General features: G+C 38.6%; 1 protein-coding gene across 2 annotated transcripts; it reads right to left on the bottom strand.

Annotated features, from left to right (window-relative positions):
* Positions 1 to 1,969: 1,969 nt before the first annotated feature.
* Positions 1,970 to 25,870, bottom strand: elp2 (elongator acetyltransferase complex subunit 2). Of its 2 annotated transcripts, none has more exons than XM_039680872.2 (22): positions 25,586 to 25,870; positions 25,362 to 25,440; positions 25,197 to 25,267; positions 24,297 to 24,438; positions 22,777 to 22,854; positions 22,483 to 22,547; positions 22,316 to 22,382; positions 21,787 to 21,930; positions 20,945 to 21,028; positions 20,689 to 20,789; positions 13,572 to 13,700; positions 13,293 to 13,442; positions 12,999 to 13,190; positions 12,493 to 12,562; positions 12,284 to 12,382; positions 11,351 to 11,408; positions 8,569 to 8,641; positions 7,772 to 7,955; positions 5,144 to 5,265; positions 3,730 to 3,857; positions 3,522 to 3,635; positions 1,970 to 2,387 (listed from the first exon to the last, which is right to left on the bottom strand). In XM_039680872.2, the coding sequence occupies exons 1-22, from the start codon at positions 25,715 to 25,717 to the stop codon at positions 2,222 to 2,224; spliced, it is 2,448 nt and encodes an 815-aa protein (XP_039536806.2). In that variant the 5' UTR covers positions 25,718 to 25,870; the 3' UTR covers positions 1,970 to 2,221. The 2 variants fall into 2 exon arrangements, with proteins under 2 accessions (XP_039536806.2, XP_088979390.1); XM_089123264.1 differs by having other exon boundaries at positions 21,787 to 21,940; positions 22,317 to 22,382.
* Between the last annotated feature and the right edge of the window lie 87 nt (positions 25,871 to 25,957).

The raw sequence follows: 25,957 nt of genomic DNA, 5'->3' as shown, positions 1-25,957 counted from the left end.
TCAAAAATTCGACCCGAAAGAGAAACTCAAAATTTCGACTCCTGAAAAAAAAAACGACAGTGGCACCACTTTCGGTTTTTTTTTTTTTTTGTGCGAAAAATAAGTTTCTCCAATATTCTTGAAACTCTGGATTCTGATAGAGGGCCATGGGACTTAGACCTGAGTACAAAAATGGAGGCTCTAGCCCCTTCCAGAGCTGAGATATTGAGATCCCACGTAGCATGTATGCCATTATAAATATCTCAGCACTGGAAGGGTCTAGAGCCTCCATTTTTGCACTCAGGTGTAAGTCCCATGGCCGTCTACCAGAATCCAGAGTTTCAAGAAGATTGCAGAAACTTATTTTTTCGCACCAAAAAAAAAAAAAAAACGACAGTAAAAATAAGTTTCTCTAATCTTCTTGAAACACTGGATTCTGATAGAGGGCCATGGGACTTAGACCTGAGTGCAAAAATGGAGGCTCTAGACCCTTCCAGACTTACCTCAACCCCGTCCCTAAACCTAACCGTCACTGGGGTTAATGGCATTTATGACTGTTCCCTTACCATCCTAGGTAAAAAAAAAAGATATGACTTACCTCAACCTCATCCCTAAACTTAACCGTCACTGGGGTCAATGGCATCAATGACTGGACATTTGACTGCGTGTACAGACACGCGGAATGACGCGGACATTAATGGTGTAGACATACACACGGATAGCTCAAAATGCGTAGAGATAACACGCCACTTGACTCGAAAGTGGCGTGTATGTTTACGCAAAAGTCATGGTTTTATGTTGCAATATCTCAGCTCTGGAAGGGTCTAGAGCCTCATTTTTTGCACTCAGGTCTAAGTCCCATGGCCCTCTATCAGAATCCAGAGTTTCAAGATCAGAGAAACTCAAAATTTCGACACGAAAAAAACTGTCGACTTTTTCGGTGCAAAAAAAAAAAAAGTTTTTCTGATCTTCTTGCATCTATCCATAAAAAAAATATATATATTAAGTTATTTTTAAATATGGATATTTTTATTACATCTCCATCTTCCTCATTACTCCACATAAAGTCAACATCTGAGATTTATTCATCAGCTATGTTGAAGCACTTCAGAACTGTATATTCTGCACATAAAAAAAGTTTCAAAAATGTATCGGTACTGTGATTTACATTTTTTTTTATAAAAGAAATTTCAATCAGCATCACTGAAAATGTGACTTCAGTAACAGTCTTTCAAACCTACTGTCCATTCTAATGTACAGACACATAAAAAAATCCTGATTTAAAACGTGCAGTTCTACAGTCTATTTTTAACTTTAATAAGTTCAATCTTTCTATTTTACATACAAACTATGAAATCCTGGCAAAAATATATACAAAATGTAAATGTACACCTTAGAAAATGTTGCTTGCTTCTGTGTTTAGAGTGAAGTGCTGCCATGCTTCTCTTCAATGTAGAGTTATTTTTTTATATATAATTACTACATGCAGAGCTTTACCGGCATTTGATTGGATGACGTCCAATCTCATGGACTGCAGGCTTTAAACTAGGTGAAATGCTCCAGAAGTTAAAAAAGGGGGCTGACATGTGATGTCCATTGTAATGGACACAGGGTCTGAATGGGTTAAGTTGAATTGAAGACAGAAAACATTCCTTTAATGTCTCAAGAATGAATGTCATTGGTTTCAATAAAGGATGCGCTCAATAAAAAGGAGCACATTTCCTAAATGAAACACACTATTTATCCTGTGAATGATTCACACCTGGTGAGTCTATGGCCCTCACGGCTCATTGTACGTCTTATCCGAATGCTCATCTGTCCTTCAGGCACTGGAAACGAGGGGATGTGAGCCAGACTTTCTATTCTCTTACCGTCACTTACGGCTGTAGGTTATTACAAGAGAATTTGCCATTCATGGAATGTGGGTGCTTTAAAAAGCCAATAAAAGAATTAAAGTTAGCTTGAGATAAATCACTCCTGTGACATTTCATTACTAGAAAAGAGACATTTATTGTAATACAGAGCAATGGGTTTTTTCATACAACATACATAGTATTATTAGTTTGTTTTCAGGTCATAAGTAATAGTGCTGAAAAAGAACAGAAGCAGATTTAAGGGAACGAGAAACCTGCTTCCAGCATCATCCCCCATGAAAAACAGCACATTCAGGCCCGCTGATCAGGCCACTAGTTCATTACTGCGTTTTTCAGCTGGACACGCTGAAGTTTACCCAGAGTGCACGTCACAACGCTGAGATTTTGATGTTAAAGATTTTGACGATATGGTCGGCACCAGCGCTGGCTAGCTGGACCCAAGCTCGCTCTTCGTTCCTTTCCTGCTCGCCATGTCCTGCACGGCCCGGCCTTGGCCTCCAGCGCAGCCTCTTCACCACCAGCATGTGACTCTGACTGTGACGGGTGGTCAAGGAAAGCCACAAGCACGGAAGGACATTGAATTGATTCAAGGCAACCCAAATAACCCCTCACACACGTCTGGATGTCTCACTCCAGTTGTGCCTGTCCAAATACTTCAAGGGGTGATTATACACTGGCTCGTTTAAAATAATACAGGCAGACGAATACACACACAAATCGATCTTGTTTTTCAGAACTCACTGCAATGCAATTTTTTGACTTCTTGAGCTTCTAAGGTGAGTGACTTCTAGGTAAGAGATACGTGTAAGTGCCTACACAGACGGTTTATCAATTACACCTACAGAAAGAGAGTTTAGCCAGTCGGGACTCAATCCGCTGTGGGGGAGAGAGAGATAGCTAGCGAGAAACAGAATGCACAACACGGCTTGGCCTCTCTCTGACACCTCATTCCCTCTCTTCACGGATCAATGCGGAAGCTGCCCATGGGAGCCCCCGTATCAACCTGAAGCTTCTCCCAAGCAGCGTGGGCCAGCTCAGATACAGCAGACCCTTTTGCTGTCAATTACACCACCAGCACTGGTTTCTGGGAGGAACTACTGGTACTACGGTCTTGTTTGACTTGAGATTGGGTCTCTTTCTGAGAAGGCAAGTTGAAACTGTGAGATTATTTTTAGGGGCTTATGAGGCATAATGTGCTTGTCTATTTCGGCTAAACAGCTTTTAGAACCTGCTCACTTTTGTCAAATGTTCTGTGCCGACTGTAGGGCTGCACAATTTGGCACAAAATCATGATTACAAATCAATGAATAAAATAAAATAATCATATATATATATATATATAAAATAATAATAATAATAAGTACTATTTTTTATTATTACTGAATAAAAACTTTGAAATATGAAAATAGTTCTAGTTCTTATTTTGTTTACTGTAAACTAAAAAAAATTGTATTTCAGAAAAATATTAATACTAATTTTACAGTAAAACTACTAATATTTATGGCTGCCCTAATTTCTGCTTTTCCAAATGTTAAACCTTCTCGCTTTTCTTAGGGTGGGGAAATCTCTTGTTTACAGAAGCTGGTTCATACACGTTTCTCATTAGTTTGGACGAGTATAAAAAAGTGGAAGAGCAGGAGCAATGGATGAGCAGAAAAAAAAGGATACCAAGCATCAGTTTCTCCACATCTGCTCCAGTCTGATCCAGAAGACAGATCCTCTGATGGCCTCCATTTATACAGCACGATCTGCCCATTCTCTAGACCTACAGCCAGCAAATAACTACATACACACATGTAGAATTAAGCATTTGTCCCAGACACAAGATGCTAATTCTGATGATGGCGTCACATATAGATCATTACAAAATAGTCACCTCTGGTCCGAACAGAGAAATGGGCAGATAGACACGGCAGTGGCTGAATCTCCAACATCCAGAACAGAGGAGCAGGGAGTCGCGCTTGCAGCCTCACACTCACTGACATCAGGACCCCAGATGATTACCTAAACACACACAAAGTCAAATGTCAAAGCTCAGACTGCAGGAGAGAGGTGTTAAATTATTTAAAGTTGCATGCGGTCCTTTCACTGAAATTCAAAAAGGCTTTATACATAAAGAATTCAATAATTCTGAAAAAGCAACTCCAATTATAACAGTAGCTTAATAGCAGTAGTTTTATTTTACATGGAGCAGGTCGCTTCATAGGGGCAGACAGGTCATTGTGATTTTGCCAAATAAGATAAGTTCCTGGATCAACATTACTGTCTGAAAATCCCCTACCTCTAAACCTAACCCTAACCCTAGATGAACAGATGAGGTGTGTAGAAGCACCTAATCCTGGTTATAAAACTAAACTTGACAAACTATAAATTAAAATTGTCCCTCAAATCTGCTTGGTTGCTTGGAATGTTGTTCCAAGATCAAAAAAGATGTTAATCCATGAACATGTTATAATTGGCGAGATCACATTCACCAGGGAGTACATGTTGAGATCACATGACCAGCCGACTACAGGTGAAATTTGCTTGAAGTGACTCTAATTGGAGGAATTTTCTGTTCAGCATGATTATTTTAAATATAAGATATTTAAAGTCCCCCTGTAGTCAATAATTTCATCTAAAACTCATCTTTGACCACCAAAATGACATCGCTTGACTGTAACTCTACACCCTTGTCTCATTTAGTATACTCGGTTCTAGGAATATGCAAACTAACTCACACCAGTTTAGAGATCCACTCATTGACGTGATTGGTTACAAGGTAGTTTGTGAAGTCAGAAACACCAGCAATTTCAAACCGCCTTTTTCAGACTGTCTTTGGTTCACTGAAGGTCAGGAGAAAATACTAAGCAATGGTGTTGACTTATGCCTATGTGTGTTTTTAATATGCTTATAAGACAAACCATGTGCAAATTCATATGAACAACAGTAGAAGCTTAATTTTCACAACAGGGGGACTTTAAGATATACTAATAAAATATTAATCAAATGGAATATGCCTTTGGTGAAGTGAAATTAACTGTAGGTCTTTCTTTAAAGGTTTACCTTTAAAGGTTTACAAAGTTATCATTAAAATCTATTTTTCAAAGGAGATTTTACTTCTGGACAGTTGCACACTAGATCACCCGCTTTAACTCGCCAGTCCCTCCATTATCTGACGTTTTAGTTTTCTACAATGGTATATATTGGTAACTGAAAGCTTTTACATTCACACAACTGTGGTCGTACAATTTCAAAACAACTGCCATGCGGACTAGCGCAACACTTGTTCAATGTTAAACTGGACCTACCTTCTTGTCTCGACTTGACGTCACGAAGTACTTGCTGTCGAAGCTCCAGTCACATGACCAAATGATGCGTGTGTGAACTGCTGTGTCCTTGCTAGTGTTTGCGTAGAGAGAAAAGCTTGTCTCTGGGAAAAACAAACAGGTAAACCATATAAGACAACAAAAGTGATGTAATATACACAAGAGTATTCAAATCGGTATCGTTTCTAAATTAACATTCACGAAATATTAAAATGTAGTAACTTTTATCCTCTGTGTTTGCTCTAATTTCTCTAGACTGAATTTGTGGTCACCCAAAGTCCAGCAATTGAGGTCATCACACTCTGATGATGCCTCTTTGGCCAGCGTGTGCCCTGAACACACCAACCGAACACTGCTAATTTAAACTCAGCAACGGATCATTTCTCCATACATGGTACAGCTGGACCGCCATACTGGCCTGTTCTCTGATCAGCTGTGACACTGTCTAACCTCTCCACGTCTTCAGCATACAGGCTGAGTAATACCAGCCTCAACGAGAACAGACTGCGGCATGTCTCGGCGACGCCTCGGACGCATCAGAAATTGGAGAAAGAAAAAGAGATGCTCCTCTGGTTACCTCGTGTCAACAGTGATTTAGCCGTGTGCCGTATGCTCAGTATACACGTGATGAATCGGGTGGCCCTAGACAACTGCTGCTAAACGCCAGGAGAATCTTAGTGGGAGAAGTCCGCAATCTCAGTGTTGACAAAGAGAAATGGAGGAAGGTAAAAGCTGTCAATGAGTCAGGAGGTTTATAAACCGTGGAGGAAGCTATCTGTTAGCATTCACATTCATCTTATTAAAGAGCAACATGCAGGTTGGACACCCCTATATTGCATAGTGGATGTTGATGATAAAACAACTAGATTTTCTAAACTGGAGTAATATACATTTAGCCATTAACGATATTTTGAGAATAATTGTGATAATTTCTTCCGCGTCTATGAAGCACTAACCAGAAGTGACGATCGGCGAGGGAGTCTGGTCAAATTCAAGCTCAGGTTACAATGGATGCGAATGAAGAAACCGAGTTCTCCGATGTTGATGAACATGCCTATGATGGCCCACAGACATATAATTATGAGCCTACTAGGGAAGATAGAAGTCAGGTGGAGATCGGGGGAGGAACAATGGGAAGAGGAGATGTCGAGAAAACCAGTGGCGAATAGGGCAAGTGAGTTAATGTAAGTTAGCACCGTGGCTAACGCTGGTTCATCTACTGTATGGCTAGTACCTTGGTGTTTTGCAATAAATCTGCTTTAGCAAACATACGTTCGACTTTGTTCTTGAATAAACATCCATTTAGATTGTCTTAATTTAAGCCAGCAACATTTTGTCTTCTCATATTCTACGCTGACAGTGATTATGCAGTCCATCCAAGCTGGTTAGCACTATCTACATTGAATAATGACCATGCCATAACAACAAATAAATAATGACAATACCTAAGCTACAATAACAACAGTCTAATGGTGCTTTTCCACTGCATGGCACAGCTCGGTCGGTACGGCTCGGCTCGCTTCGCGTTTCCACTGCGTGATATGTCTCGGCTTGGCACGGCTCGGCTCGCTTGAGCTCTGTTTGCTTTTCAACTGCAGTTAGTGATACCATTTAAAGCGAGTGAAATATGCGCCACAAACGACCGAGTGTGTGGTACCCTATAACATACGCGGCAGTGAAGTCTGCTCTCTTCACCTGCACAAAACGCACCCAATGTCCGAAAAGCCTTGTTTTTCCTAGAAGGAAAATTATGGACTGGAATTCGTGCAACCAGCACAAACGCAATCATTTACCATTATGGCATCTCTAAAACTCGATCTAAAACTTTCTGTCTCTCACTACTGCTCTAACTACATCAACACCCAACGATGAGAAAACGGACTGCGAGCTCTTTTGTTTGCCTCGGCCTACGACGCGTTGCTAGCGGGAAAGGCGTATTCCAGAGCCTTGCATATTTATCAAAACCTCTACATCAAATGAGATTTCATTAGTAATTTCTACAAGTGTGTTTTTAAAAGACCTCTGCAGACAATTTAAAGTATTAATTCATAAATAAATTCAACCTACATGTTGCTCTTTAATATCTCCATAACCATCATCAGAGAGATCATACAGAACTGACAGAATCAACCTTTCTAATCGAGCCGCCATTTTTGCGTATTACGGAGCTGATTTCAACTTCCAGTGTAATTTTACAGTTGTACTATAAGATAAAAAAACATTACAATATTATTTTTCTTAAACACTCTATTATATTACAGTGAATTTATTTTGTTTCATATTTTCTTTAATAATGATACTAAATAAATAACAGTAATTATTATTATTAATCAGTCATTTTGACATAATCACAATTTTTTTGGGCCAAATTGTAGTCCTACAAACTAGCACAGCAAACCAGGTGGTAACATCTAATTTTATTGATGATTATTATTATACTATAGTAGTTTTCTTAAATGCAGTGAATTATATGGTAATATTTATTATTCTGTTTCAAATATTGTATATTTAATAATATTATCATGATTAATAATAATAAAACATTTTATTATTACTATATAGTCATATCAACATTTAATCACTAAAATTATTGGCCACAGGTTTGCTCACCTGTTTCAGGGTTTCCTCGTCTCCATAACGACCAGGTGCGGTCTCGAGAAACCGCTAACAGAAGGCGTCCGTTTGGAGAGAAGGCCATCTGAGTGATGGTCAGGCTGTGGCAGGGCAGCGACTGAAGCTGTTTCCAGGAACTTGTGCTCCACAGGAGAATGGCAGCATGCTCTGCTTTAGAGGCCTGTGGCACAAGACACATCAAGATCATTTTCAGCAGAGCTTGTCTTCCATCTCTCAACCTACACGAATAAACCTAGAGGATAAACCTGATGTCCACGGCAGAGTCCTCTGAGCCAGCAGAACCTCCATTTCAGCCCGCCATCAGCCCCACTGAATAAACCTCACAGGCTCCGCTCGAGCGTGAAAAATGGCAGGTGACACGCAGAATGTGCTTTCATTCGGAAGGGCTTTGTGTGCGATCAGTGTGGGGTTTGCAAAACCACAGGGGCCAGACCAGGACACAAACCAATGATCGCCCTTCAACTGTCTCAGAATGTGTGTCACAGCGGCCGGAGGGCACGTAAGGCTGGTTACCAGCCCTGCTCATGAGAGTTCAATGCGTTTTTAATACGATAGGCGGGTCGTTACATCGAAGAGAAGGAAAATTAACTAGCACGTGGACATCAGGGGCTAAACTGACACGAGCTTGTTAAAAAGGCAAATGACTAAATATTTAAAACCACTTAAGGATCGGTGCAGCTTCATGCATGCATGCTTTCCTGTGTCCTGTTATTACAGTCCACGGTTCCATTTGTGTGACACTAATGACCATCTGTTCACCCGTGTGAATGTACCTTACATGCCGAGGCCACCACAGTCTTTGCAGTATCAGACGCCAGACAAAACATCTCGAAGCCGTGCCCGTACCTGCGGAGAAGACACGGAGATACGGGATGTTAATAAGGGCTCTGTCAGTACCTGCTCACAAATAAAGCCTGAGCGCCGTGACAGGTTCACAGAGACAGTTGGGGCGGGGATTCAAACGCGTCGGTTGATTTGTGTGTCAGGGCTGCCGTGAGCTCTCTCCTGTGCTAGTGGGAGTGGAAGAAAGCAGTGCGCTCTGGCAGCCATTAGCAGATCTGCTTAGTAATTTCCAGCACTGGATGAATAGCTTGTGAAGCCAGGCTGTCAAAGCCTTCAGCTGCTTACAGCTGTGTATGTAAATTATTAGAGTTTATCCAGTGCCGCCTGTGTATCAGGGAGAGACCGACTTTGAAATAATGCAAGTCTGTACATTTCAATTGAATGTAAACCCCTAGGGGAAATTTCATACTTAATTGTGAAAAGCACCCCATTAAATGTTTAATAATCATTTCACAAATCTTATTTTGAATAATACGCCCATTATTCCCACCAACCGGTGCAAAATGCCACTAAGCAACCAATTCTGAAATACATTGCAGACAGTTTCAGCAAATGTCAGAGTCGTATGTCATTTTATGGCATTATTCTCTGAGAGCAAAAGCTTAGGAAACTTAGGCCAGAAAATACGATATGCAAGTGCGCACAGGAACAAATGCTCGGCTAAAGCAAACGGCCCTTTGCGTTGCTGTGGCGATAACAAACCTCAGTAAGGGTTCGATCGAGACTCTGCTATTAAAGGTGCCCTCTGGGATTTAAAATCAAATCATACAACATGTTCCATACCAGATGGGGGCAGTATACCTCCAGAAATACCTCCACGGCCACGCGCTCTCTCATGTCTTCAAACAATATGGGCGAGTGCTGTGTTGCTCTGTCTCCCTCGTGCATATTAATCAAATCAATTGACACGATAGTAAAAGGTTGGAAGACCGCAGTTTCACGTGGAGCATTTGGAGATTTTCAGAGATTAGAGACTAAATGAACAACATCTCAATACTAAATTATAAGGGCCGTCTCATAGACAAGTCGGTGCATTTCGACGATATGGGAAAATTAAAGCCCAGGCTATTATTTCTAGTTTTATGATATTCGATTTGTTCATATTACATTTTTTATCATTAGTTTGAATTAATTTGACAGACAGCATTCCCTGATGTGGACCACGCTAGCGTCTTTCAGAGCTGCCAACTCTCACAACACTTTTCACACACTCTCACGCCACACATCAATTTTGTCATGCACAGAAAAGGACACGGAGACCGATCTCAGCTCTCAGATTCTGTTCATTTTATTATGCAATTCAAACAATAAATACAGTATTGGCGCTTTACACGACAGATCCCTAGCACACGTGAACCGATCATCTCTACTAGCTAATGGTAAAAGAACACGAACACTGTTAAAAGATAAAGTATGCTACAACTTACCAAAATGTATTCCTCATGCATAATATCGACCAATTATTGTTTTTTAACTCTTCCCTGAACTGAAATGTAGTAGTGGGCTGTATTTTCCACACGACTGACGTCAGGTTCAAGTAAACACAAGCTGGCGCGAGCGCGACTCACTCGTGTACTGCAGTTTGGCTGGTGCTAACGTTGCCCGCCCGCATACCGCCTCCCATGGTCGAAACTGGTATTACGACACCTGCCGGGCCGGGGCTAGTAATTTAGCATGCTAATTCAGATTAATATCTCGGCAGCACTATAACGTGTCAGTTTTTTAATGACATCATCAACCTTATTTCTTCTCAATCTTTTGATGCGTGTAGCTCATTTTTGGGATATTTTAACCTCAATTTTTACAGATGGCACCTTTAACTGGATGCTATTCACGTAGCTAGCTAATAAACATTTGAACATCAAGCAAATCTGCAGTGACACTGTTCAAATAAATATTGCATGTTGCTTTGGAAATTAACTGAAATAAGTTTAAATTCTACAATGAGTAAAACTAAAAGTGAAATAAAAATGAAAGCTAAATAGAAGGATAAAAAAACTGAATAAAAATGACAAAAGCATAATAACAAAATCACTAAAACAAAATGAAAATATAAAAATAAAAACATGAATAAATATAACGAGAACAGTATATAAATAATACTGATCATAGAAGACATTTGAGGGAAAAGTAATTTTTGGTGTGATAAACATTTGTCTAAAGAGTCTTTTGTGTTGTTTAAGAGCTTATGACATTATTATATTATTCTTCAACATTTATAATTACAACTGATTTTTTTTTTAAGTTTTTTGTAGCATATTGATAATTTTAAAGTACCACTGTTCGAAAACACATACATGAAACAATTGTTAAATATTAGTTTACTACATATTGATTACCAGACATTTAAAAATAATTGCTACTGGTTGGTAATTTCAGAACGCAATGACACATAACATTGAACTTGCCTAACCTGAATCATTTTTATTCACATACTTGCATACAGTATGTCTCCTGCCTTAGTTTCAATGTAGGAAGTTGAAGAGAGAAAGAAAAGAAAAAAAGACATTTAAATTAACAATTCTGTCTTTTTCTTGTTTAGTGTCAACATACAGGACAAATTGTTGTTCTTGTAAGCTCGAAATACCTATTATGCTGCATTATTTATGTCACACGAGCTGTTTAAACTATAATGTGGTGCAGAATTAGTGCCTGCTGCAAAACATCCAATGAGGGCAGACGCACACAAATGAGAATTGATGGGAGACTCACAGCTTCTGTACCTCTGGCCACAGTGTGTTCTGCAAGAGGTCGTCCTCTGTCGGAGGCTCTGAAAATACACACACACACACACACACAAAGTCACAAAAAATAAAGTAGTTATTATGAAAAATGAGCAGACTCCTTCAGACATATTTTTCAAAAGGTTCATCTTTTCATTTAGCAACAGATACACAGCCGAGCAATTTACTCAAAACTGTTTGGAACAACAGCAGTTTTATCTACAATTTTCAATGGCCGTTAGCTTTACGACATGGTGTAAATCAAATTTAGCTCTCTTTGTGCAAGCCTGAAATAATATTGTCTCATTTAGACACACAGACACTTATGCAACACATGCCCCAATTGAAATGGAATGGAGACTAGGTTTTTTTTTCTTTCTAATTCATCCCTGGTTTGCAGTTTTATTTTAATTATTTCCCTCTCTGCCCCTCCAGAAGAAGGGAGATGGAGAGAGTGGTATTATTCCATTAACAACTCTGTGTCCGCCTCATTGCGCTCCCCATAGCCCAGAGTCATCAATATTTTAACTTTGCAATTATATAAGCCTTCTTTCTAATTATGATTCCAGATTAAGGAGCTTTTTCAATCAAATTGACAATGTTTGCTACTGTTTGCCCGGAGCAATAGAGGCATAACCCCCCCTGCTTCAACACTCAGCCTCCACCCATCCCCCCCATTTGTCTCCAGTATCTCTGATTCATGCCCCAGATATGCCCCAGTTTTTAATAACTGCACAAATGTAGTGTTTTCTAGGAGTAACTCGGGAATTGTTCACATACAGTGTCTAACTGGTGATGTTTTTCTCACATATTTTACTTAGAGAGAGAAAGAGGTCATTTCACTAAAACCAAACATTTTTTTACTGTGTTGTAACATTACCCACCACTGAAGAAACAATGGAGGGTATACAATTGTAAGTACCTGTGAGCTTGACAGGATGAAAGTAGGACTCTTTATATTGGTCGGACATGCTATTGAAATCTTTACTGTCCTGTTGAGGGCTCTGTGATGCGAGGTCACCTGTAAACAGATCAGACGCCACAATAAAGGTTAGGAACTGCCTCACCACTCTCTTGGGATCTGCACAATGCAAATTCTCCTGTGGTCAACGATTTTCAAAGGGTTCATACCTTGAAACACTGCCTTGTTGGACAGGCCAAGGGCAGGAGTACTGGCTCCCTCTGGGAGGTCTGCTATATCCTGAACACCCAGAAGACAGAGCAACACCATAAAACCTCTCGATACAATAATTTTTTTTCTGGTAAAATTTTGTCTGAAATGCAAATCAACTTTTTGTATATACGGTTGTATAAAAGCAAAATGCTTGCAATTTTTCTATATACGAGCACGACTGTGTTTGGCAGCACGAGACGAGTGACACAGAAGATCAACCTGAATGGAGAATGCCATTTATGCCGTCTCATTTACCATGACCTCAAGTTACAGAAAATTAAAACTCATTTACCTATACATCTAAGTGCATTTGCATAAACATTAGCATTAGTATAATGGAAAAATGTGAGACTCATCTTAAAATCTCTTGATGATCTAAGACAGCGCAGAGAGTAATTAAAACCGAGGTTTTATTTGACGTAACTAATTAAAGTTTGAAGATGAGATGATTCGAAGTACTTACATTACAGCCCAGCAGTTTCTCCAGAGAGGTGCATGATATGTTAGCCAAGTTCTCCACAAAATTCCGTGGAGCCTTGAACACCCGCAGGACCTTCTCGTCAGCACCGGACACAAACTGAAAACGCCCCACCATAGCCAGACACTGCATGTCAAAGCCGTGAATCTGCGGCCTCGAGATCTCGTGCCAAGTAATCTGAAAACACAGAATGAGTTGATCGATCTTCAGCAGATAAAAATAAACTGACAGTATTTGATCAATCAAAAATCACGTTGACGTGCTGATAGTTGTTAAAACCTGCGAGCATCCTTTTCTCATCCAGGGTGTAAAAAGTCTAGTGGTTTGGTCTGATCCGACAGTGATGATGAACTCCCCCTCGGGGTCCCAGCTCAAGTCCTGCACTGCATTAAAGTGACCCGAAATGACCACACTAGGCCTCCATTCTCCCTGTGCAACACACAATTCTCCATATTCATTTACCCCATTTACTATAAATCATAATAGACTATCATTATGTTAACAGGAATGTCTGCATAAAGAGCTTGTTACTAAAGGATGTTGTCAGTTACATCTGACCTGGTTTCGGTCACAGTGCCAGAGGTGCAGCGCTCCGTGAAAGGCATGAGCCAAAATCATAGAGCCGTCGGGACTCATCTGGCATCCATAGAAACCCAGGGTGTTCCCTCCAACTTCCCCAACACGAACCTTCAACAAGAAATGTTGGAGAAATAATTATTCAATATTCTAGTGTACCGTAAAACACATTAAAACTGAGAAGTTCTTGAAACTACTTAAAAATGTCTGTTAAATTAGAATTATTATTATTGATTTTATTTGTTCAATCCAAAACAACATGTTACACAATATCTCTGGAGAAAAAAAAAATAGGGTTAAATGCTTTGTTCAATGATGCCATAGTGGTCTGGTAACCCCTTGAAAGACATGTTGGTTGTTTGTTTCCCATACATGACTGTAGCTTGATGCATAACTACTGTAGTGCGATGGACTGTTAGATAGACTAGCTAGTCATGACTGTTTCCCAAAACCATAGTAAAATTTGTCACACGTCCGTAGTTCAACCACGTTAGTTGACGTCACAAAGTTGAAAATAACTGCCAATGAATCATTTTGGCAAAATTTAAAAGATTATTTCTGTAAATAAGCTAGCGAGAACTACGTCACTATTTTTGTTCTCCGTTGGTTTACATTATTCACAGATGTGGGTTCCCCATATGTCATATTCTGGAGTTCCTTCGGGGTACTAGGGCACATGTACACCCGCACTATTCAAAAACGGCACTTTCATTCTCTTGAAAAACTAAACTGTGAATGTAATTTGTATATATGGAACGAATTATATAGATTGTGCTTATTTTGTTCAAAACTATGAGCTATTCAAGCCCATGTCATACTAAGAAGAAACTATGGTTCAAATGGTGCGTTATATTATTCATCCATCTCGGAGATCCGAATCGGACGACAGACGTTGCCTAGCAACACGCCCCCCTCAGATTTCTCCTCTTGGACGTCGGACAACCGTGAGACCACCAAGCAAGAATTCCGTTTCGGAATTCAAGATGGCTGCGCCCTGTGACTTGTAAGAATGAATTGTTTTCATTGTTTTTGAACCGCTTTGGTATTTTTAATGACGATTATAATCACTCGTATTACTGCGTCCCCTGTGGGTATGGGAATCGGTTTCTCCGACTCGGACACGCAAAACATAATAGAACGCTTGAAGTGTGGACGTGACGTCAAATCCAAGGTCCGAGTCGGTTCGCTGGCTATAATAGAACGCACCATAACTACAGGTTGAGAGCTGTAATTCCAACCATACAACTTTGCAATGCTGTTCACAAATGTTCATTAGAACTGTAATATCTTTTTGGGTTCTTTGTTCAATTGATTATTATACAGAGAGAATGACAGTGTGTTGCAGCTGCAATGAGTTAATTGCCTGGGGTGACTAAAATTCAATCCCAAAGAGCAACTTTATAGGAAAACTAAAACCTGGTAACTACACTCTGTTCTCTCTGTCATGTTCTTGATGGTGAGTGTTGTATAAGAGGCCTTTGCTGGTGTCAGTGCCCCTGATAAACCGTCTGGTCAAGCAGGACGCTAATTAGGAGTCATGAATCCTGAGCAATCCGAGTTGAGAGTCTACAGCTGTGCTCCATCTCCATTAAGTAACAGTCTGAGGACACCAATTAATCAGGCCGACAAGCGAAAAGCACAATGTATGCAAAGAGGAGACTATTAAATGAGAAATAAATCGTGTTTGCTTCCTTTGCATGCATTAATGTGATGTTAAACGTAATCACGCACACATTAAATCAAATTTGAGCCTCGCAAGGCTAGGAGACAAAATGGTCACATGAAGAATGAATCAGTGTAAACTCCCCTGACTGGGCTGGGCTATGAATACCAAAGCACTGTAATTGTTTTTCAGCACACTGTAGCGCGGCTTGCCCTCTGTCTGGCCCGTGTCTAACATGCTTAACGCAGCTCGAGTGTCTCACGGTAATAGGGGAAGCGAGTCGTGCAACAGAGCAAGTGGTAACATTGAATAAAACAAGATAATTAGTCATGATTATGCCATCAGCGATAACCTGCCTCTACATTTATTTATGGTTGTGTGCAAGCAAAGACTCCAGCCTCAACATCTGCATTTCCAATACACACTCAAATGGGTGCTGAAATAATTTACTAGCTTTATCTAAACACACTTACGGCTGTGAAAAGCAGGTATGAAAATTTCAGTTGACACTTGACAAGCATCACAATGGTGTGTCCTGTTGACCTTGAGCAGGACAAGACACTTCCAGCAGCCGTGTTAAGAGCAGCGGTGATCCCTCGCGTTCAGGGGTGTCACCGCTCAATGATTCACAGTCTCTTGTCATGTCCAGCAGAGCATGTCTCAAAGATATTGTCAGATCAGGTGGCAAGCTTAAGCTCTTCATCAAAACGACAACACTTGATGGACAAATCAGCTATCTAACACTGAGATTTTAACACTGCCACAAGGCATGCAGGACAGTTCAGACAGAGCCATGTTGGCTGGAAAACACGGATTTAAACCTAAATCCACAAACCACCAAACGTAAGGGCTATCAATGCTTCGGTATTCGTCAATAAAGAGGAATGCCCTTCACAGGCATATCCTACGCTACGTAGTGAATATGGCGGAACTAATGACTGCGATAAAGAGAGCCCTTCACTTTGAATGGCACGGATCTCTGCGAGCCGTTCTGGAAAGACTGATGCAACATTAACCAGATTGATTTTGAATTCCATCCACTTGGCTACTCGTATATCACGGCCAAATCTCATGGGTAAAATGTGCAATCACTCTTGTTTAGGGATGGAACACTAACATGGATCTGTGGCACAAATGTGGTACGAAAGAAAACAATGCGGGGAACCACGAAGCTCGTCGTGAGGTTGATATTCTGGAAATGAACAGCACCTCAATACGACATCAGGTCATGTGTGAAAGATGTGGGCTAGAAGTTAAAAGATCTGGGCTGGTAACAACGGCAATTCCCAGAGAATATACATACTATAACCGTTTAAAAAAAATAATAATAATACACTTTGGACAGAACCAATGAGAAATGGGTACATGTTGGTTTGAAACCCACCAGAAGCAATCCATGAACTATCAGTGTTATGCCCTTGAAATGTACTTAGAGATGCTGTTACAGGGTGATTTAATAAGTATACTGCAAGTCACTGTGGATAAAAGCGTTTGCTAAATGACTACTTGGATTATCTAGCACTTTATCTGACAAGATAAAGGTAATCGCTACCGGACAAACTAATGCTTTACTCATAGTTTTATTCCTGTATAGATGAGAGATTCATGAAGCTGAAAGTGAGCAATGCAACAATGGATACAAAGAGCAGCTCAATAGTACACCAACTGGAGGTCTAGAGGTTAAAGATCTTTCATCATAATCCATCCATTCTACCTTCTGGTTTATCAGAGAGAACAAACCAATAGCACAACAGAGTCTCAGTCCCCTCCACACCGTTCATGACTTTATTAATAGGGTGTACTTTACCCAGCGGTTTGCTGGCCACTCCACAGCAAAGCAGTTCTCAACTAAATCTGACCAATTAGTCTAATCAGTATGGAGAAAGCTCTTCTTTGTAGATGTGTTAATTAGCCAAAGCAATGTTGGTCATTTTCTGCTTAGTAGGGCACTGGCAGTCAGTCAATAACTATGCCATGAAGGCAAGTTTTAGAAAACATAAACTGACATATTTATGGATATGTAATTAGCACAGGCCTTTTCGCACCAAAACTATAGCAAAGCTAGGGCTGGGCAATATGACCAAAATCTTATTTCAAGATAACAATACATATCACAAAACAGTTCTTTAATTATTATAATTTTGTTATTAAATATAAGAATAAAGATGCAAATTACAAACAATAAGACACATACAATATAGTAAGAAATACACTGCAAAGTCTTTACTGTATGATTAAATATAAACCGATTCTTATTAAAGATTGCACAGACTGCAACACAGGAATATTAGGCTGCTGTCAATTCATATGTTTCTTTATCACTCTAATTTCCTTTCTTTCCCATTCTGACATTCAGTTTGGAGTTCAGGAGATTGTCTTGACCAGGACCACACCCCTAAATGCATTGAAGCAACTGCCATGTGATTGGTTATTAGATAATTGCATTAATGAGAAATTGAACAGGTATTCCTAATAATCCTTTAGGTGAGTGATTATATATATATATATATATATATATATATATATATATATATATATATATATGAAGAGTTCAGATGCAAAAGCCTCTAAGTACCATTTGAAATTTTCTTCTAGAATGATCATTTTTATCAAGCTTGTATATTTAAGTTCAGTGATTTCACTAAAATGGCCATGATAATTACCTATTAATTGTTATTTAAGTTCAGTAATTTCACTTAAATAACAACTAATAGGTAATTATTGCTATTTAGTGTTTGATAAAAATCGTCATTAAAGAAGAAAATTTCAAATGGCATTTAGAGGCTTTTGCATCTGAACTCTTCATATATATATATATACACCCCATAGCAAAGCAAATTTGAATAGTGGAAATTAAGCTTATATTATTGACCTTCATCCTCTGCAAAAATTAATAATAATTCTACACACTCACAAAATCATTACTTGTCATCAGCTAAATGTTCACTCCTGGGGTAAATTGCTCCACAGGAAACCATTGTGTCTATTCAAAACTATTTGAAAAATATTTATGTTTAGTGTGAAAGGGCCTTTATGCTAAAACCTTATCCGTTTTTGTTTCAATTTTTCAAGTGCACAAATTAAAAGATTAATCCCTATTTGTGAGCACATATTAAATCTGTTTATTCTGTTACTTTATCTCTTAGCCTGAGCTAAAGCTGCAGTAGGGAATCAGAAGGTGGAAATCAGAAAGGATGTATGATAACCCACATTTATTTCCTTAGTCTCTATGAATCTGTCAGTTCAAAGGCTCTCATCCACATCTGATAACCCAGTTCACACCCATCTCATATCGTATGCTCTTTACGACTCAATACAGAAGACACATGCAGTGCAGAAATAAGATGAGGAACAACCCCACTGCATCCAGGTACAAAACAAGACCTAAAATCAACCTCTTTCTTCTTAACTACAGCTCACAGCTTTTCATTTTTAATTAGACATGCCTTAGTATGACAAAACACGTGCATTGTCATACTAAAACGCTCCAAGTGTCAGAATCAGGAGGAGCTATTGATCTGAACCCAGAGACCTTTGTCTGTGTGCCAAGATCAAAGTGACTACCTCTTAATAAACCACACAGCCGATGCGGTTATCTGCTGTGGCAAAGCCAATCAAAATGTTTTGTCCAGATTTAAGGTTATCTGAAGTATCGCCATCCCATTTTTGAGAGGAACTCGTCAATCATTCACAGTCCCTCACAGTTAGCTGAAAAAGAGAATATATCCTGCATAACCCACAACAGAGAGCATTACATTTTCATTGCTTGTATTTTGTCAATTGCGTGTTTATGATTGCTGCAAAGCAATTTGTATTGCATCGGATTTGTTTGAAAGTTGTGGTTTAAAACAGTGGTTCTCAACTAGTTTGGCCATGGGACCCACATTTCCCCATGGTCATTAAAGGCACACGATGCAAGATTTGTACCTTAATATAACAGCTTTAAAGTCAACAAGTAAACAAAGTCATAGTAGGGCGAATCATCCTGGTATTAAAGGGGGGGGGGGGGATCACGAAATCCTTTATGGCAATGATGTCACACACATCAACAACAATTATGAAGCCACTTGTGCGCACTTCAAGAAAACTCAGAAATGTCCCTAGAGTCCCACTTGGTCAGGCTTTCACTCATTAGCCCGAGCTTAAAAGCAGCACTGTATGCAACAGCGATGGTGACCTGGCGATCTTGTTGATGGACTTGTAAGTAAATCCATAGGCAACTTTATTATTATAAAGTAGTTTAACACTTGACATATAGTTATTATTAACCTATTACCATCATCAGTAGCTCAGTAGACTGCAGTAACAGGGGAGTTACGGTTATTTACGACAGTGGAAGTACACCACAGCGGCTCTAGGGGTCGCTGTTTCACAAAAACAGCAGAGCTGCATAGTGTGGCTTTAAGCTGTGAACCAAATTTATAAGAATTTGACCCAAGCACATTTATTTCTCAAACATGGTTGACAAACACAAGTACTTAGCATACACATAAATTGTAAGAATTTCCCTTACACCGATGAACAAACAGTATTATAAGGTAAGGCTGTTAAATAGCAGTCACAAACTATTTTTTGGTAATACAATAAAATTATTAAGCCACGTCTCTGACTCCCAGACTGTCAGTACTGGTTCCCTCAAGGCTGTGTTCTTTCTCCTTTACTCTTCTCCCTTTAAACTAACAGCTGCACTGTCCTCCAGTCACCAATCCGTCAAACTACTGACGTTGCGAATGACACCACCTTCAATGGGCTCATTTCTGAGAGGGATGTGTCTGCCTACAGGTGTGAGATTGACCATTTGGTGAGCTGGTGCAGTCAGAACAACCTGGAGCTTAATGCTGAAAAAACAGTGGAGATGGTGGTAGACTTCAGGAAGAACCTAGCCCTATCATCCTGAGTGAGTGTGACTCCCCAGTCCATACTGTGAATCATCATCACCCAGGATCTCAAGTAGGTGCTGAACATCAACTCTCTGATTAAGGAATTTACTTTCTACGGCAACTAAAAAAGTACAACCTACCAAAGATAATGATGGTGCACTTGTACACCATCATCAAGTCCATATACCCACCTCCTTCATCACTAATTGGATCCCACACTATGGACATTACACATTAACAAAAAAACAGCAATGTTGTCTCATATGTGTTACATTAACACACACAACTCAGAGTGCTATACTGCACCCTCTTATGTCAAACTGTGAGAATTTTCACTGCTCCTCTGCACTAATGCAGTGTTAATGTTTCTATTTTTATATTTTCCTAATTTTTTTATTTTTTTTTATTTATGATCATATTAAACCCTCTGTACTAAGCGTGATTCTGTTTCTGATTCTAAAAGGTGCATCACTAGTGCATAATGCCTTCCAAAATCCACCTTCTAATTTTTTTTCCAATGACAGTATTTATTTAGTAGTAAACAAGGTGACTTTACCAGCTCCACCCACACGCCTGAATCCTCCTCTGGCCCCCATAAGATCATGGTTTTGTCCATTGAGGCAGAAAGCAGCTTCAGGGGCTGTTCCACTGAGTCACCTGCAGGGGGAGACAAGTAACAAAACACAGGCAGAGACAGGATAAATATAAAAAGGTAATACAAACAAAATAATACAATGTCAACAGGTACTTAATTTCACAGCTCATTACAGTGAATTTAAGACAGAAAATCAAATGAAAACATTCAGGAATACCTTTGACACATGGAGGTTGCCAGTGAATTCCATAAACCCAGTTTTCATGTCCAGCCAACACCGTTTCAAGACTCACAGCAAATTCTAGAGCACAAACATAGAGAAAGAAATAAACATAAGTTATGACAGTAATATGTCTTCATTTATGGGTGAGGGGCAAATAAATAACCTGCACATTTTTCTTTACTCATGAAATAAAGTCTTTACTGGCCAGTCAGCTTTTACATTTAGGTCCTGGCAAGTTCATTTTTGGACTCTGATTACAGAACTATGTACACAATCCTTGATTTTAAAAGGGATTGTTCACTTTAAAAATTAATTTTTGGTATGTTTTAGCTTACCGCAAGGGCATCCAAGATGTAGGTGTCTTTGTTTTTTGCAGTATTTTCAATTTTCTTGTCTGTCAGTCATATAATGGAGGTCTATGGTCACCACCTCAAAGAGTTACAAGAGGTAAATCTATATAAATACTGTTTGTTGTCTCACACAAACCGCTCGTTTCGTGTCTTAGGCCATCAATATGTACTTACATTTACGAGTCATTAAATCATGTTTAATTTGGACTTCTCTATGCATGCTTTTTGAAGTAGTGACCGCACAGACCTGCATTATATGACTGACAGACAAGAACGGTTTGACCTAAAAATATCAAAATTGAAACTACTGCGGAAACAAAGACACCTACATCTTGAGGTAAGCAAAAACATACCAAAAATTTATTTCAAAGTGAACTATCCCTTTAAGTATCAATAAAAACAAAGACAACCAAGACTATTCAACTGAACAATAACCAACTGTCATCTCACAACTAAATTACAATCGCGCAAAGCCTCCAGCCTCACCATCTCCAGACACTTGAAAGATGTTCTCCTTCATTTTAATAACAGCGTCAGTCGCATGGTCCGGTTCAGCCACAGGCTTGGCAAACAGTCTCCACACTCTGATCAGACAGTCCTGTGAACAGCTGGCAAGCCACAGCTCTCCATCTGCACATTCAGTAGTTGAAACACAAGTAAAGTAAAAGTAGTATGTGTAGTAGTAAAATTAGTAGAGAAAGTAGTTTGTGATGCTTTCTCGGTTATATATTTAAGCAAATGCCTTATTATCACATGACAATACCGTCTCCTTGATTTGGATGGGACATATTTCTTTTTACTAAATAATTTTTAGTTAGCAAGTATCAACTAAACAGTCAATTTGGTCAACTTCTGGTAGGTAGCTGGATAGGAGGGACAGTCTACAAAGCACTCTGTTATGAGTCATATATATTTGTTTTCCCAGAAGGCTGTCAAATTTTAAATATGTTTATCAGTTACTGTAATATCTTAGCTAGCATTCCCTAAGCACATTTATTCCATTCAGAAGTCCTACCTTTCGAGGCCCACTCCACACATCGGACCCAATCCTCATGTCCTGTCAGGGTCAGAAGCCTCTGAAACTAAACAACCACAGTTAACATTCACACACCCCCATGACATGGAAAAAAAACTGAACAGATTTGACAGCATTAATATAAAGTAAAGATCACTCAGCCTTACCTGTCCACTGAGCTGCACGTACAGGTGAACTCTGCTGTCATCTCCTCCACAGGCGAGCACTGGAACTGCAAGAGAAGGAATTATCCTCCTCATTCACATGGACACACGAGGCAGACAAGTGACAAGTCTATTCACGCCATCTAGAAGTAAAATACAGCTACAGTCCAGACGTGAATAATGTAAGAGGGCAGGCTAACGTCGCCTCGGGACATTTTTAAAGCACTGAATGAGATTTTAACCTGTGATAGGGATGAACAGTCCAGCAAATCAACACGAGCTCCAGGCACAGCTTACCTCTGCTGCCTGGCAACAGCACCAAAGACACATCCATCATGAACCCACTCCCAAAAGATACGGTCTGGAGGCATTCAGCTAATGAAGAGAACACAAACACCAGAATCAACCCATAACGAATCCTTATGAATGAATGACAAGTTAACTTATTATTTTAAAGTGGGGTACTGATAATCCAAAAAATATATTGAAATGAGACCAATTCCCCAGAAAACCTAATAATGCACTCAAAAGAAGTGTGAGTTCTGCATGATAACTCATCAGATTACTGTCAACTGAATGTTAGGGGAATGATGTAATTCATCATCATCACATGACTCAAATTTTGTCAAAACAATACAGAAATATTGCATTTACCCAACCATACATACATACATGGCTTTCACACACTTAACAAAGAATTGATCACAAACTTTGGTCGCTGAAATATCACTCTCTTTCTGAACAGTAAGAATGGACATCAGAAAGAAAGCCTCTTCTTATTACTTATGTAAATGTGACTTTTCTAAAGTCACTAAATACATGACATGCTCACATGTATTAGATATAGACATATTAAACATTTTTGAATATATACAAATGCACTACCATTCAAAAGATTAGGGTTGGTGTGATTTTTTTTTAAATGTTTTTGGGAAAAAAAAGTAACGTATGCTCAGTAAGGCTGCATTTATTTGATAATAAAATACAGAAAAAACTGTAATATTGTGAAATAGTATTATATTTAAAAATAACTGGTTTCTATTTTAAAGTATTTTAAAAAGGTAATTTATTCATGTGATGCAAAGCTGATTTTCAGCATCATTACTCCAGTCTTCAGTGTTACACGATCCTTCAGAAAGTTACATTAGTAGTGAAGACATTTTAAAATGTTTCAAATTATATCCTTGCTGAACAAACACATTTTTAAATCTTACTGACCCCAAACATTTAAATGGTAGTGTACATTGTAGTAGATTTTTTTTCCATTTGACCAAGTTTACATTGAGTCAAAAGTTTGTTAGAAGGTTAGATCATATTGAAAGTTTGTCTGATGGCTACGTCCTAAATAAAAGAAAGTAAGATTTGTTTTGTTTTATTGTTAGATGTATAATGGAAAGTTAGTCACCATCAGACTTAAAAATGGGAAGTGTGATAAAAGTTTATCATAAGATAAAAATCTAAAATCAGATTTTTATGGTTAGTAACAGAAGTAATCTTATCTATTAAAAATCCACCACAACATTACATATAAACAGATCTGTTTATGTTTAATGTACTATTTAATCTCTGTTGTTCTTGGTCACAATCAATAGCAAATTCTACTTTATCCCTACGATGACAAATAAATCGATTTTGAACTACCGGTATATGTAATGAATTTGAATGAAGACCTAGTAATAATTTACAAGAACCGACCAGCAGATGTCAGGCTTGGAGATTTCGAAAAATCCCTGAACACTTATTAAAAAAAAAAATGCACTAATAGATTGAGTACTTTCAATCCACACTCTAATGAACTGAAAGCTCACTTCTTTTACCTGTATCAGAGGTGCATGTCCAGAGTTTAACAGTGGAGTCAGATGATGCTGAGGCCACCAGTAAGTGAGAGGAGGACAGAGACACAGCGTCCACTGCACACACGGGCCCTGAGTGTCCTGAACACACTGCACATGCTGTGAACTGAGCAGAAGAGGGACAAACTCAACTCAAATCACTAATTAAGGTTCTATGATTATCCATTTATAGACAAATATACCAGAAGATAAGTTCACAGAATATACAGTATATATAATTAACACGGCTGGGTCATTCCTTTTCTGTAATATTTTTATTATTATTTATGTATTTTAAACTAATTTAATATATTTAATAGATTATATATTTATTTAATATCTAATCTAACTATTTTCATAATATTTCTTTTTCTTCTTTTTTTTTACAGTTTTTTTTTTCTTGAATTTTCCACCGACTTTCCCGTTTACAAACAGTTAGTAAAGATTAGCATCACTAAGGATTTCTTAAAACAAGGGATGTGTTGCAACTTGCAATATTTATAAATATTTGACTACATAATTGTTTACTTTTCACAATAGGTTTAATATTTTGTGTCATATGTAATATTGTTTGTGGTATATTTTTTCCGGCACCAAAGAAAGCACTTCCTAATTTCATTTTACATAAGTATTACAAAACACAATAGATGGAAAGTGATACAAAGAACCAGAGTACATGGTTTTAAAACAATATGGCAACATCAGTTCTAGTAAATTTATGTAAAATTAAAAAATGTATATTGTTGTAGAAATGAAAAAAATAAATATCAAGGTTGTTGATTTAAAATTTGATAATAAAGAAAAAGAAAAATACTGCATAACAGAGAGGACCCAATTATTTTGTCAGCAAAAGTATTTATTTTTATCGTTATTGTAAACACATACCTTCCCATCCTGCTTATCCCAAACAATCACATTATTATCTGACCCACCAGATACCAGCTGGGTTTCCGGACCTAAAGAAACAGACAGCTTACACTTCAACAAGTTCCTTTGTTTTTATTGTGCATAAAAATAATTTATTAATGATGGTTAAAGTCAAAAACTTACTGCAATCTTGTTTATGAACCCACTGGACAGCATTCACCCTTCCAGTATGTTTATTAAGTAACTCGACAATCCGTATTTCCTGATGACAATCAATAATAAATACAATTAGTGTGAAACGAACCTGTCACAGTATCAGTGCAGTCACATCTTATATGATAGTTCACTAAACACATTTAATGTTAAACTGCTTTATCAGAAGGTACACTTACATAGCTTTTACATACCTGTGGATTATAAAGAGCAACTGAATTGCATGTCCCAAATGCGATGAGACCTCCTCTGCCCCAAGACACAACATTGGGAGTGCGATTAGCACAACAAGAGACATGACATGTGTCCATTACAGACGCTGACATCTTCGATACTGCTGTGTGTTACAGTTAAAAAGAACCGGGAGAATATGCCATGATAGTCGTTCCTGAAATATTTCGTAGAAATAGGTTTCTCTAACAATACCGTTGAATGGGATTGAAAAACAATTGGTAAACATTTATTATTATATAAAGTAAATATGCACGACACAGTGATGCAAAATTACCGCAGACACCACAAATTTATCGTAACCGGATGTAAATTCAGAGCGGAAGTCGGACGTT

Source organism: Pimephales promelas, chromosome 18, assembly GCF_988280905.1.
Source record: "Pimephales promelas chromosome 18, fPimPro1.hap1.1, whole genome shotgun sequence".
Classification (NCBI taxonomy): Eukaryota; Metazoa; Chordata; class Actinopteri; order Cypriniformes; family Leuciscidae; genus Pimephales; species Pimephales promelas.
Note: the sequence above shows the minus strand (reverse complement) of the source record. Positions and strands in the feature narration are given on the sequence as shown.

Coding starts and splice junctions, on each gene's coding strand:
- elp2 (XM_089123264.1), bottom strand. CDS start 25,717: ATGTCAGCGTCTGTAATGGACACATGTCATGTCTCTTGTTGTGCTAAT. Junction 25,441..25,585: donor TTGCTCTTTATAATCCACAG/GTATGTAAAAGC, acceptor GATTGTCATCAG/GAAATACGGATTGTCGAGTT. Junction 2,388..3,521: donor TGTGGAGAAACTGATGCTTG/GTATCCTTTTTT, acceptor CACCCGTCACAG/TCAGAGTCACATGCTGGTGG.